Below are 15,851 nucleotides of genomic sequence, written 5' to 3'. Positions count from 1 at the left end.
AGAGTGTTGAAACCAAAGCAGTAGTTAAAGCCCTTTTGAACCCTCAGTTTAATTCAGTATATTCAAGGTATACAAAATAAAAGTGTTTGTCTTTCATTCAGCTTTAGTTCAGAATAAACAATAAACTGTTGTGCCATCATCTGCAGAGTGGGACCTAATTGGGGAAGCAGTTGTCTCATTGCAGAGGTCCACACACTGATTGGAGAGCTCTTCTCTGACTCCGCAGGGGATATGTCAGTTTCTACAAAGAGTTTACGTTAAAATTAGATAAGGTTAAATTCCCCTGCAGTGGGTCCCCTAACTAATGTGCCAACCCCTGGTAAGTAATGGGTAACTGGAGATAGTTTTTTTACTTGATAGAAAGGAGCAAGTTCAGAGAAACCACAGAAAGGTTTTAGTGGCAAACAAAGTGAAATGATATTTAATCCAACAAAATCATAAAAATCAAACAGTACGAAAGACTAGATGCAGTTCAGGCTAGCCTATGGGAGATAACAAGTACAAAACTTGGGCTCACATTATAGCAAAAAAGAAGACAAGTAGGTCTCCTTTTCCGACGCGTTTTGCCGATAGGTTTACTCGGGGGAGGATGAGAAGGTGACCGAGGTAGTAATTAAACTCGGCTGCTAAGCCGTCCAAGGATGTGGTCTCAGGATGGCTGGTTGAGAGGCTGGGGGGGGTGGTGGTTTATTTTTGCCACCACTTTCCTCAGCCATTGGATGTCAGTCAACACTGAGGCCACCACGTAAAAGGGCACTAACTACCCTCCCCTATCCTCATCAACATTCACTGAGGTTGATCCTCCTAATCGGTTCCCTCCCACCACATTAATTATGTGATCACTCCCCTACCAAGCAATACCTTTAACACTCCTATTCTCCTACACAGCTACCTTAACCACCGTCTCTTAACCATCAGCCTATTGGCAAAACATGTCGGGATGGGAGACCTACCTGTCTTTATTACCATTGTCTGAGTCTAAGTTTTTTACTTATCTCCTATACGCTAGCTGAATTGTGTATAGTCTTTTGTACTTTCTTATGATTTTGTTAGATTAAATATCATTTCACTTTGTTTGTCACTAAAATCTCTCTCTGTGTTTTGTTTGAACTTGCTCCTTTCTATCGAGTAAGAAACTAGTAATCTTCAATTACCGATCCCCGCAAAAAGAGAGTGCCCCACTTTGTTTTTTTTTGTAAAGAAACAGATATACTAAGGTTCTCACTAATGTTCAGACTGAAGGTAAGGTTGCAGTGTAGTTACTGCTTCCTCATGCTAGTGAAGCACTTCCTCAGGGGAGACTCTTCAAGTTGTTTCAGCCGCCTTATTAGGAATGAATAGGGGTCACAGTAAGTACCGGTAGTTCTGTAGCACCGCTCACTGCTGCCTGCTATCAAAGGAGCCCCCCAGGTTTGCTTGATCCCACCAGGTATGAACCTGCCCTAATGGCTTACATTATTTTTATTGGAGCTATTATAGTAAACACAAATGTACATGCATTTGATTTTAAAGGGGCTGTAATAGCAAAGATTTCTAGTAGTCTGTGTAATATAATATCTATAGACTCCTAAAGCATGACCCCAGTCTACAAAAACTCATACGTCATGTGTGCAGTCTTTGAGCATCTCTTGTAGCATGCCTGCAGTCTTTAGTTACATCAAAAGGCTAGTATCCCATTTTTTTTCTTTTGCCATTTCCTAAATGTGAAGAGAAACTTGCAATTCACTAGCACAGTGACCACACAAATACATTATTTATGGTGAAATGCACATCTGATGGATGTGGTATTCACAATGTGACATACCTATAGTGCTTTTGCAGTGGCGTCCTAAAGGGGATTTCCAATTTCAACAAAAGTCTGGAAAGCCCCCTTTCATGTCTGGTTACTGCTCTTGAAAAGAAATCCCCCCTCCTCCTAGATAATTATCATTTTGGCTATTTATTGTTGCCCTGCAACATTACAGCCATCACAGCAAGTACATTTGAAGCTTTAGATTAAAATTTTTTTGTGCTAGCAACTACTTTGTTATTTTATCCCAATTTCAAAGAAATGTGAGCTCTAGCAGTGGTGGCGTATGTTAGGGAAAGCCAACCAGACAGTGGCTCTCTGTCTGAGAAGATGGGCTAAAATTGTAGATAAAGGACCTAAAACCAATACTTTTTTCAGGAAAAGATGGGGGTTATTTTTACGACCAATGCCCCATAGCAAACTCTTTCTTAAAACCGAGATTTACCAAAAGTCATAATCAAGAATAATGTGTTGGACAATCACAGGCCAGTTTTCAAAAGATTACGCTAAAAGTTTGTGTTAAAATTGGTATCCTAATGATAAGATACCAAATAATAACAATGTGACTTCACAGTATTGTAAAATAATTTGTTGCATGATTTTATGGGTAAATATTTTTTTTAAATTTTACAATCATAATATACAAAACGGGGTATAAATAATCAGAACAAGTGCAAGTGGCATGCATATGAAAAACAAACAATATATATATACGGAGGCTCAAGGCAACTGTCAGTAAACCAGCAGGCATATTCTCCATAACAAATATATTAGAGGATGCTGGTAATCAGTGCAAATGCAGTATGACAGTGAATCAACAAACAATAAACCTAGGAAAAAACAAATTCGAGCCTGAGTTGGCCATATCATTGCGGCAAATGTGAAAACCATACAGTTAAAGTAAAGAGGGAAGGGTCTGGAATAGGGGAAGCAATAGGGACAAATGGGTAAGGGAGCGTTATCTATATAAAAGAATTAAAAAGAGTTATGAGGAAGAGGGGAAGTGCCCAGTATAACTTTTAGTGCAGAGGAGGCGCTAATGTGTTCCCAACATGCCTGTGAGCTCGGATCTTGTCCATACTATCGTTATCAAACGCCTTTATTCTCATAATATCATTTACCTTGTCAACCTAGTGAGCAAGTGATGATGGGGTAGACTGTTTCCAATATAGTGGAATGAGTTGTCGAGCAGCCCCCATTAGGTCACAGTAGATAGTCTTCTTATAGAAAACAAGGTGGATTGGGAATTACCGACAGTAAAGCCCCCTTCAGACAAAAGGTCAAAGGGTCGTCATACAAATCAGAACAGATATTAAATACCTCACACCAAAATGATTGCAGACTCAGACCAGATATGAAAATATTCTCCTTCATCAGATCCACATCTCCAACAATTGCTTGGAACAGAGGAACATATGATGGAGGGAAACAGGATCCCTATACCAATGTGTTAAGATTTTAAAATTCTTCACCTGCGGGTACCTGCAGACCGATGATTTGTGCACAAGTTCATAAGCTGCTAGCCAGTCTGACCCTGCAATCTCCTAACCAAAATCTCCATGCCAATTAGGGACGAACTTCGTGATTGAGTCATAAGACCCAATAAGAGTCAGATAAATTTAAGGAAACCAATAGTGGGGGAGATTCGGTCAGGGTGCAAAGCTTTTCAAACTCAGTCAGAGGTTGATGTATGTTGGCTGAAAGAGGCAAAGATTTGCAAAAAAGCATCAGCTGCATAGAAGTCAACCAAGATACCGACCTTGGCGGGTTTTAAACGGCTGGAAGAAATCTACCAGAAGATGGATCCAGAAAATGTCTGGCTTGTGGCCAATCCTCCCTGGTAAAGCCTGCACTAGTACCCTGGTGCAGACTTAGGAGAAAGGAAGGATTATCAAAAAGGGGGTCGGTGGTAAAGGTAAAGAAGAGAGGAACAGACAATCTCTAACAGAACACCAAGTCTTCAATGTGGCTAAAGTAAAGGGAGAAAGGGTAGAGTGAAGGGCTTCAGTAGAGTCCCGAGTCCATGCATGCGCTCCCAACTCCAGGGGAGAAAGATCCTGTTCCAACCAAAAGGATGAAGTGCATTCCGGTTTGGATTGCCATTCTACTACTGAAGTAAAGTAAGTAAAGTAAAGTAAGTAAGTAAAGCAGCGGCATGGTATAGTTCGAAATCAGGCCTCCATACCTCCAACCTGTTTGCGTCTGCACAGAGATACATGTTTAATTCTGGGTCAGTGGCCACCCCATACAAATTGAATGGCTCAGAAATCCCGTGTCCAGAAAAACATTTTAGGAGGGGAGATAGGGATGGTCTGAAAGACATATAGCAGCTCGGGGAGTAAGACCAGGAGAGTGGGAGTTTTTGCCAACTGTCCAAGTCATGGGATAAGGATTTTAGTAGAGGAGTAAAATTGAGTTGGTAGAGACAGGAAAGGTCTGAGGGTGTAGAGACACCTAGGTACTTAATGCAATCAGTGTACCATTTGAAAGGGAAAATTTGGGATAATTGGGAGACAAGCCTAGAACGCAAGGAAATATTAATGGCTTCTGTTTTAGAGAGATTTACCTTGAAGTTACTGTGACAACCAAATCTATCCATTTCTTTAAGGATGGAAGGAAGGGAGATGTGAGGTTGAGTAATGTAAAAAACAACACTGTCAGCATAGAGAGCCAGTTTGTGGTGGTGAGATGGAGTAGGTAAGCCCTGGATTGAAGGATTAGATCTAATAGCCTTGGCTAGGTGTTCCAAGACAAAGAGAAGGGGAGACAATGGGCATCCCTGCCTAGTTCCAATGCAGATAGAAAACTTTGCGGAATGAGTCCCATTGACCAATATTTTAGCTGTTGTTGTGGAATACAGAGCCATGATTTTTGCTAGGAGAACAGGTCCTATGCCAATCTGCTGTAATATTAGTTCCAGGAATTGCCAATTAACCCTGTCAAAAGCCTTTTCGGCATCTGTTGAAAGGAGGCAAGTCAGATTTTAGTGCTTCTGAATGTAGGAGATGAGATGTAGGGTTTGTGTAGTGTAGTCAATGCCACTGTAAGTGTTGTGGGCACCGGAATAAAAACTATAGTTCCTGCCAGCAGAAATGCGCCATGTGTCCACAACACCCAGACTATACCACAAGTTTTGAAAGGGCCATTGTGGGGACCACCGACTTCCCTGATGAGGTGTCAGTCTGCGGCACCAACAGTTGGTCTTGATTAGGGGCATACACATTAACAATAGTATAAATCAGATAGTTAAGTTTAATCAATAGAAAAATGTAGCGTCCCTGGGGACGCCTCAATACATGAATAGAGTACAGTGGGAGCAAAAGATTTGTGGAAGGCGATGGAAACCCCTTTGGATTTAGCAGAGGGATTAGGGCAATGGAACCACTGAGTATAATACAAAATTTTAAATAGAGGGATAGAATCACTCCTAAAGTGCGTTGCCTGCAAAAATAATATTTGAGTTTTAGCTTTGTGGAAGTGGTACAAACTTTGGCTCCTTTCTCTGGAACGTTAAAGCCTCTAGCATTTAGAGAGGCCAGGAAGAAAGGTTCAGCCACCATCATCGTACACATTTATGAAAATTAGTTGACATACCATAAATGGGGTATAGAAGGGGGAGATGGGCAATGGGGGGATAGACTAAAGAATAAGACACAACAACTTGCGTCAGGATCCCTAGATGGGGTAACCTGGGCGAGGCAACAAACTGAGGCTCCCGTCTGCTTCCAGCAACAACAATTAGCATGTCATATTGTCATAACAATAAAACAAAAGAAAAATCGCAGCTTATCATAAAGGCAATAAAATCTGCATAAACTCTCAAAAAATTCCCAGCAAGTGTGTAAGTGGGGAAATATTAGAGCAGTAAACATAGTTTCAATAAGGCAGCCAGGAGTGACTGCCATTGGAAAAATCAAACATAGACTAAGGTGCATTTAGTTTATACTTATCAACAAGTCGAGGTGGAAAAGTTCCCTGGGCAGTCGCCTAAAAGGGGGGAAAAGAAGTGAGGGAGGCATAAAAGATGCCTTAGTCCCAGTCAATGATCACGAGTGTCAGGATCCACAGGTGGAGAGGAGCTTGAAGGCGGAGACTTGCGGCTGGTTTGAATCGAAGGTGATGGAGGTGGAGGGTACAGAAGCGGAAGCTGGATCCACAAGCCCTAAGGAGTGCTGGAAAGTAGGGAGGTCCTCTAACTGGCGGAGGGAGGCCATTTTCCCATTATTAGTGGCCAGCAGCTGGAATGGAAAACCCCATCTGTATTTAATATTTTGAGATTTGAGTCTCCAAAATGGGTTTAAATGCCCTGCACTGAGCAAGAGTATGGCGGGATAAGTCATGCAGGAGGATGATTTGCAAGCCATGATACGATGTAGGATTGTGCACGGGCCGCATGCATGATATCTTCTTTCAAAGGGGTCTTGGTTCTTAGGTCCCAAGGTTCTGTGGACTCTGTCAAGCTCAATGTGGGGGTCTTTAGGCTTGAGGAGTAAATCATTCAAAACACACACAATCAGTAAACACAGCAGTCACCACAGGAAGCAAATCATGAGTGCCCACACTTTCGGGGATCCCTCTAATTCTAATGGTATTACGCCGATTCCTGTTCTCAAGGTCGTCATGTTGGTAGATAAGTTGTTGTAGTAATGTGAAGTGAGCATTTAAGGCCTCTGTATTCTTAGTAAGATGGCCTCTGAGGCATTCTGTAGTACTTTCAATCTCTTCAAGCCTGTGTTCAAGATCTCTCGTTAGCTCCCCCATTTCTGACTTGTAGGAATGCTTCTGACTTGTAGGGATGCTGCATACGTTGGATCATAGCTTCCAGATCATATTTGGTGGGGAGGGCCTGCAAATATGACTCCAAGTCCCACTGAGGAGGCTGGGGGCTGTGGCGGGGGGCTCAAAGGCTGCCCAGCGATCTGCAGCCGCCGTCATCTTGCCTCCTTTCTGGCTCCTCTTGGCTGGGACAGAAGAACCGCCCGTGTTAAAGAAGGTGCCGATTTCATGGGATTGGGCACCACTGGAGGGGATGCCAGAGTCCCGGTGTCCATGCTTGCCCATTTGTGCAGGAGAGCTGCGGAGAATGCAAAAAAAGCCATCCGCAGGCGGGCGTTGCATAATTTTAGTGTGATTATCCGGAGTTCCCTCCACAGCTTGTTTTCTCTTTCAGACCTAATACATCTAGGTGGTGTGGAGAGGAGACAACCTAATATCTTCACATACACTTCAAATGCAGTAATCCTGCATAGTACTTGATGATGATAATGGAGAGCTCGGGACGGTCACACTGCAAGGAAAAGCAGCTATGGGGACCAGCAGCATAGAAGAAGCTTGCTGAGCAAGGAATAAGATGGGTAATCCAATTTATTCCAATCCCTCAAGAAAAAATAGGCAGTTATTCCCTGCATTGTGGAGGGGGAACCACTGTTATTATTACTGTAACTTTTTCTCCAACCCAAGTTTTAGCAGTAAAATACGTGATGGCCTCTAATATTTCCTGGAAACCCAACCTCTCCTAAATACCATGGTCAATTGAAAAACCTTGCAACAATGAACATATAATTACACAAGGCATCTGTGAGATTGTGACACCTTAGTCATGTCGGTGTTTGTCAGGGACAAAAACACAGCCACAAAAAAAAAAGAAATCTTGCCATCTTGGAGTTTATAGGAGGTACACAAAGCTAACAGTTGCTAAAACATTCAAGTGTTGGCAACTAAAATGCTTCAAAGTCTCATATTCAATGTAATTTCTGTAAATTATACAAGTACTTATAGAAGAAGAGGTTAGGACTGTAATGATGATTTACTCTGTGCCTGGTGAATCATAGGCATTGTACATATTTATTAAAACGTACCTTAAATTGTACCGGCCCATATCAGGTGAGAGACCTACTTCCTTTATCCTAGCTTGATTCAGCAGGTTGTCTAGAGTTGGAGAGCGTGGGAGCAGGTTTTATCTGTGAACTTGTATACATGTTATGGTGACCGGAATTCTCCAGCTATGATTTTATGTTTAGGCTTAACGTTAACTGTTAGAGGAAGAGTTAGGTCCCTTGTAGACTTGCGGTTGACTGCAGTATCCTGTGGCCGGCTCAAGCTCAGTCCCAGCTGCTCCCATATACTTAAAAAGGGATGGCTGGGAAACACTTTGTGCATGTACTGTATTGTGACATGCTTCCAGAAAGCAACAAGTCTCTTGGCTGTAGGATTGCATTTTCTTCTTTGGAGGAAGAACCATACCGCAGCCACATCTGTTTACCTGAGGTGGACTTTTCCACTCATTGGCACTTAACAGCAGTTTACTCTGCCTCTGGGAGAGATGAAACACTTGGTTTTCTACCACAAATATGAAAGTGGGAAAGTCAGCAATCCACTGACTATGCCAAGCACTGTGCCATATCACTTCATTACTGCTTTCACAAAGCTACATCTTGCAAAAACCAAGCAAAATTTGACTGGTGAACACTATCAGAGTATCCTACTGTACCTTATCTATGCTTTACATTTTAAATGTGCTTGTAAAATTCTAATTTGTTGTCTATTCATTGCTGAAGGCCTAAAACTTACACAATTTACTGAAAAAATGTATTTATAATTTATTGATAATACTGAGTGATTACTGGGCATTGCCCAGGAGTTTATTTATTGCAATCTTATATTATACAGGAAAAGGAATCAAATAAAGCTATAGTGATTTTCTTGTCTACGGTGTTGTTTCATTTTTTTGCCTTTGATTCCACTCGGCCAATTGCCTTACGTTTTCTCAAAGGCAATAATACAGGCCAGAAATTTGTAAAAGAGTCCAAAAAAAGTATGTAAATATATAAGCAAAAGGCACACTGTCACTGAGCAATACATACACACATACATACTTACATATATGCAAATGTACCTCTGATATATACCACAATGCTGTACAAAGATCAGCGGTGCATTCACATGAGTCATATGTCTAGCAATTTTGGTTTAAATGTCTCGATGCATTTCCTAGTGAATACATATGCACATACACACATACATTCAAATATAGCTCTGACATAAAGCACAACGCTGTACAAAGAAGACTGGTGCACTCACATGAGTCTCAGTCATATATTTAGCAAGTGTGGTTGAAATGTCTCCATGCGTTTTCAAGTGATGGTGATAGATACATACATACATACATACAATTTTATATATAGTATTTTATAGATCTGACATATACCATAGTGCTGTACAATGAAACACTGAGCTAGACCTATCAGTCTCTGTACAGAGGAGCAGACACTCTAAAGTCCCCCCACAGTCACACCCTATTATTATACATTTATATACCTCTGACATATACCACAGCGCTTTACAAAGATCAGCAGTGTCATATGTCTAGCAAGTTTGGTTTAAATGTCTGTATGCGTTTCCGAGTGATGGTGGAACATAGCAAGTTTGGTTGAAATGTCTCCATGCGTTTCCCAGTGATCACCAAAAATAGCTCTGACATATAGCACAGCTCTGTACAAAGATCAGTGGTGCACTCACATGAGTCTGAGTCCTATGTCTAGCAAGTTTGGTTGAAATGTCTCCATGCATTTCCTAGTGATGGTGGAACATACATACATACATACAATGTTATATAGATTTATCAATGGTGGATACCAGTGATAAAAATGTATCAATATATGCATAACATATGCAAGTATAGGATTTATTCTTTCTCTACTTCATCAAGTTGGGAAATTTAGCTTTTACATCTGGTTTTGTGGTGTACTGTAGTGATGGCCCATTGTTTACTGTTGCATTCGTGCAGAAGGTATAGCAGTGCACCCCAACACAAATATATAGCGCTGGTTTTTATATGTGTAATTTTGCTGCCACTTTGTTCACCGAACCTTGTCATGAGAGTTAATTTTCATAGCTCTTACCCTGTGTTGAAGGTTTTCACCTCCATTTCCTGGAAATGTTAATAGCACTAAGGACAGGCAGTAGAATCCTCCAGTGCCAGATAAGTGTCTCAGCTGTGACAAGATTTAATTATTATATCAAAATATGTTGTCCAATGCACAGCTGCTGTGTCTTAAACCCAGGAAATTGTTTTTCAACTAGAATAAATCAAGTTCTATGAATCATTTAGGATATTAGGAAAAAAGCCAAAGGTAACCTAAATCAGATGACGGTGGCCTGCAGGAATATTTAGCACCTCAGCCCCCTATCTGGAAGGTGCTGCAGAATATGAAAATTAATCTCTTAATAACTCTCTAAAATGTTAGGTTTTAACTTTTTGATTTAGTGACATTAGTCACCAGGATGAATGAAGCTGAAAATCCTTCAGTGATCCCTGCTGCAGTAAAAACTTTAAAAACGTGTAACCCTTCTGTATACTTTCTAAAACATAAAAAGTTTTACCTTTTACATACACTTGAAGCATTAGGGATTATTCAGCTTCTACATTCTGTACTGTTGAGTTTGTTAATCAGGTTACAGTTTAGACTTTGGTTACTATATTATCAGTTATATTCCTATTTTATTTTCAGTGTGAAGTGTTAATACAATAGTTTGAAACTGATAAACAACCTTTGTCAATTGCTGTTTAATATTATCAGAGTAGTAAATTAACATTTATTTTGTATTTTATCTAATAATTTAAAAACTAATTTTGTCCTTGTGTTTGCAGAAATGCTGTATTGTGGACCACTTTGCAGTACTAGTTTCCTCTGGAATGAAACTGGAATTTACATGTCCGTTATCAGGGATGAATGCACTAAGCTGTGCTTGTGCATCTCTGGAGTAAACAGCTGGATGGAACTACCCCTAAAAATGCATGATTTGTGACAAAGAGAATCAAATTCAAAACAAGGGAAAACAGTTCACAGCTGCTGCTGAAGAAAATAAATATTTTCATGGTATTGATATTTTTATTAAAAAAATATGAGCTTGCATTAAAGCACAGGACATTGTGTATCTGATCTGTGGTCACAGAAGTCCAGAGCGTCAGTATGACTTCTGAAGATATTGCAGCATCTGTTGTTTTACCAACAGTGGAGGGAAAAGTGATACCTTCTCAGTCAACTGGAGAGGAAAATTCTAAGAATAGTTTGGATACTAGTGTTATAAAAAGACATAGCATGGAGACTGTGCCAGGCCTAACGAAGTTAAAAGGGCACAGAGCTCAGAATTCTGTGATCAAACCTTTTTTAGTAGAAAGCAAAGGTGAAAGTGGAAAAACCCTAAATGACAGAGGTACTGTGCCAGGGAACCTCTGCTCCTCCCATGCCAGTGATTATTTCAACAGCAAAATGTTTGAGCGGGCCTACAAATCCAGCCTAGGTTTTAATCAGTTCTGCAAGTCCTACAATCCTCTCAAACCACAAAACGTTTGCACAGACCCCCAGATTCCTGCTTTGTTGACAGAAATTAATTTTAAATCAGATACCTCATCTGTGGAAGGACAGGCATTAAAGGGTCACTTAATAGTGAATGATCACTGCACAGATGCTGCCACTCACATTCCAACATTACACAAGAGTTCTTCCAATCAGAAGAGTGGTTTATGTTCCATTTCCACAAATAACCAGTGTATTTTGAGCAGCCATTTACAGACAATGAGGAGAAATTGCTGCAATAGTTGTGCATCTAGCTCTTGCAGTTCTGACAGTTGTGGCAGTAGCCATGAACACATAGGTCTTAGTTGTGACACAGGCCTCCCTGTGAATTACCAATCAAACTCCTTCCTAGAGGCGATGCCAGAATTTCCAAGAGGCAATGCAAATGGACATAAGTTACCCTGTATTCTTTCACCGGGGCCATTTCAAATTCAGGACTTGCATGAACAATACGAACAGGAAATGGAAAATGATTTCTCAAGGAATCGAAAAGACCGTTCAACACTGCTGATCAGGAGGTTTTGTAAAAATTACAAAGAAGTGAAAAAGTCTGTTTATACAGGAGCCAATGCAATTGTTAAATCTTTGCCTTCAGGTCAAATTGGAACCAAAGCTCTCTGTTTTGTTAAGAGAAGTCAAGAAGGCACAAAAGAACAGGGATATTTCTGGCTAACGGCTAAAAGCTTGAATTCTACCCAAGGTTCTGAGAGAAAAGATAATCTTGTTTTGTGTTTGATGTCTATGACTGTCTGTCAGGTAAGTGTCTTATGATTTTTGTATATACATATATAATACCATACATAAAGGTAATAGGTTAACATTAATAATTTATAACATCAGATCTAGCACAGCTTGCCATGGACAACAACAACATTATATTTTAATTATCTTTTCATTCATCTGTGTGCTTTTTAAAAGAGAAATCCTCTTCACTGCTATACTAGTTTATCCTTCGCTTATAGAAGCATTGGCAATTTCTATCTAGATTTATCATATTGATTACAGATATTTACCAGCAGTTTTATTGGTAATTTGGATCAATAGTGCATACAGTAGATTGCTTTTTTAACTAGAGATTGTCTTCATGCAAATTTACAGTTAATCTCTTTTATGTCTTTACTTACGTATATCCCACAGTTTGGAAAATGACCATGTTTAGGGGAAAAATATGTCTGTAGCTAATGAGACATATTTCTTATACGTTTAAATCAGGGGTGTCAAACTCTGCCCCCGGGGCCAAATCTGGCCCCCAACATTCTTTTTTTTTGGCCCCCAAAGGAAACCTAAACAAGAACTGCAGCTGGCCCGCCGCTGCACTGAAATAGCGCCGCTACTACAATTCCCGGTATCACTTGCGTCTATAGACCAGTGGGCTCACTATGCGTGGCCCTGCATTGGACTGTTTTATAGACGCAAATAATGCCGGGAATTTCAGTAGCGGTGCTATTTCAATGAAGAGGGAGTTTCAGCGGCGGTCCACTCATATGATTTAACTCCGCATTGGCCGCGTCTGGCATTTCCATCACTCCCCCTCAGCTGTACGTTTCCTTACTACTCCAAGGCATGGACTTGAATGGTTGGATTTTCATAGAAGAATATTGTTATTATAATTGTTAGCCTGTGCAAAAAGGTTACCATTTAAAAATAACTCAGAAGGCTACAAATAGAGAAAGTGGCATAAGATTTTTTCTTAAATAAAATTAAAAAAAAATTTTTTATGCCTACTTCTCTATTATAAGCTTGTTACAGATTGAATGTGAAGCCCCTTTGTTTCCATATCAAAAAGGGTTTATATCTAATGAGTAGGAAAAATTTCCTCAAATATTTATAATAAATTTCAAGGTAGGCCCGCGACTTTGTCTAAGTTTTTAATTTTGGCCCTCTGTGTATTTGACTTTGACACCCCTGGTTTAGATGGATAATGAATTTAGCCAACTCCGAAAAATCAAAGATAGGCTATCAGGAAATGGTCACATGCAAACACTGCATGAAAACCTCTAGGTGTAGTATTTAATGGAGATGCCCTAGACTAGGTCTGTCACAAGGAAAGGAATTGTTTCACAAGATGCAGTCCAGCACCAGCCCACTTCAGAGCAAACGATAGCAATCGGACAGAATAATCTAATGTATACAATTACTATATCCCCATAGAATGGTTGTGCCCATAAGCAGTAGACTGCAGTCTGAATAGTCCTTTTGTTTGTACCACAGAAAAATAAATTAAAACAGATGCCAATGGAAGAACTAGGATTGGAGATATTGGCTCGGTTTGAATGCTGGTAAAATATTGTCCCCCCAAGAGAAGTACTGATTTCTGATGTACACATAAATATGTTACATGTTAGGAAATGGCTTTTGGATGGGAGAGATGGTTTATTGTCAAATATTTTAGTAAACAGCCCTTGATATGTTTGTAATTTTTTGCAAAAGTAGGACAACTTGGTAGCCCATAGATTGATCTCTGCTCTGTAAGTTGTACTTTGACTGCTAAAAATGTTTTAGATGACTCAATAGTGATATGTTTATTATCGTGTCACATTATCATTATTATTAAACAGTATTTATAAAGCACCAACATATTAAGCAGCGCTGTACATAAAATAGGGGTTCCAGATGACAGACGGATACAGACAGTGACAGAGGAGGAGAGGACCCTGCCCAGAAGAGCTTACAATCTTAAGAGGTTGGGGAAAGTAGCACACAATAGGAGGGGGGATGGTGGGTAAGTAATGAGGGGTTAGGAGACAAAAGTGGGTGGGTAGGTAGTTTTTAATAGATAGCTGCTCTTTTTCTCACAAATTGGAAGCCACTTATGAGGTTGTTATCCAATCCATTATGTGGCCAGATGACAAAGCCTTAGCAAGATTAGCTCATATATTTAGACCATGGATATAAGTTTTCCAGGGATGGGACAAAGCCAAATTTAAATCTAAAATAATTTTTTTATCCTAAAGATATTTTTTAATCTTTAGAATGCACTGGAACTTTTACGTTTCACATTGTATTTCAACCTAGTTTTACATGTAAGTAATAATGTTTATTTTTCCAAAGAAATTGCTGTGAGTTTAAGTTAAATGGTGTTGAAAATGAAACCATTTATCTTTTATTTCATACTTTTTATCGTTAGCAAGCATTGATAAGGATCAGACTGAACAAGAGAGACTAGGATGTAAAGTATTGTAAAATTTGCTGAATATTTATCCGTAAAAACATTAGGAAATAATTTGTATTTATTTATATAGTGCGGACATTTTATGCAGCGCTGTACAAAGTCCATAGTCATGTCACTAGCTGACCCTTAAAGGGGCTCACAATCCAATGCCCCTACCATAGTCATATGTCTTTATTACAGTCGATGGTAGGAAGCATTCATGTTTTTGGGATGTGGGAGAAAACCAAAGTAAGGAAACCAACACAAACACAGGGAGCACCTGCAAGATATGTTATATGATTTATTTTAGTTTGATGTGAACTTTTTTCAAAGTGCAGTTGAACTGCAGACTTTCAGCTTTAATTCAGTGGGTTAAACAAAAAGGTTGCATAAAAATGTGAGGAACTAAAGCCTTTTTGTTACACAATCACTTCATTTCAGGGTGCTCAAATAAAATTGTACAATTGACTCAAAGGCTATTTCATGGGCTGGTTTGGGCAATTCCTTTGTTATGTCATTATCAATTAAGCAGACACAAGGCCTGGAGTTGATTTTAGGGGGGTGCTTGTATGTGGAGCTCTCCATGCAGGTAAAACAAGCCATCCTTAAGCTGTAAAAACAGAAAAAAACCCATCCAAGAAATTGCTACAATATTAAGAGTGGCAAAATCTACAGTTTGGTACATCATGAGAAAGAAACAACGCACTGGTGAACTCAGTAACGCCAAAAAACCTGGGCGTCTACGGAAGACAACAGTGGTGGATGATCGCGGAATCTCCATGGTGAGGAGAAACCGGTTCACAACAGCCAACCAAGTGAACAACACTCTCCAGGAGGTAGGTGTATCGATATCCAAGTCTACCATAAAGAGAAGACTGCATGAAAGTAAATACAGAGGGTGCACTGCAAGGTGCAAACCCCTCATAAGCCTCAAGAATAGAAAGGCTAGATTGGACTTTGCTCAAAATCATCTAAAAAAACCAGCACAGTTCTGGAAAAACATTCTTTGGACAGATGAAACCAAGATCAACCATTAACAGAATGATGGCAAGTATGGGGAAGGCGTGGAACAGCTCATGATCCAAAGCATAGCACATCATCTGTAAAACATGGCGGAGGCAGTGTGATGGCTTGGGGGTGCATGGCTGCCAGTGGCACTGGGACACTAGTGGTTATCCATGATGTGATACAGGACAGAAGCAGCCGAATGAATTTTGAGCTGTTCAGAGACATACTGTCTGCTCAAATCCAGCTAAATGCAGTCACATTGATTGGGAGGTGTTTCAAAATACAGATGGACAATGACACAAAACATACAGCCAAAGCAACCCAGGAGTTTATTAAAGCAAAGAAGTGGAATATTCTTGAATGGCCAAGTCAGTCACCTGATCTGAACCCAACTGAGCATGTATTTCACTTGTTGAAGACTAAACTTCGGACAGAAAGGCCCACAGACAAACAGCAACTGAAAGCCGCTGCAGTAAAGGTCTGGCAGAGCAAGACTACAGGCTGGCATTGCCAGCAAAGGGTTTTCAACCAAGAATTAGGAATG

At 40.1% G+C, this 15,851-nt stretch overlaps 1 protein-coding gene across 2 annotated transcripts in view; it reads left to right on the top strand.

Moving 5' to 3' along the window:
* Positions 1-15,851, top strand: part of PLCE1 (phospholipase C epsilon 1) — a 149,507-nt gene that overhangs the window by 16,836 nt on the left and 116,820 nt on the right. For both annotated transcript variants that reach the window (XM_072424415.1, XM_072424414.1), the window contains exon 2: positions 10,440-11,904. In XM_072424415.1, coding sequence (XP_072280516.1) covers positions 10,762-11,904 — 1,143 coding nt within the window. In that variant the 5' untranslated portion in view covers positions 10,440-10,761. The remainder of the gene's footprint in view (positions 1-10,439; positions 11,905-15,851) is intronic.

The sequence above is a fragment of the Pyxicephalus adspersus genome, chromosome 10, assembly GCF_032062135.1.
Source record: "Pyxicephalus adspersus chromosome 10, UCB_Pads_2.0, whole genome shotgun sequence".
Taxonomy (NCBI): Eukaryota; Metazoa; Chordata; class Amphibia; order Anura; family Pyxicephalidae; genus Pyxicephalus; species Pyxicephalus adspersus.
Note: the sequence above shows the minus strand (reverse complement) of the source record. Positions and strands in the feature narration are given on the sequence as shown.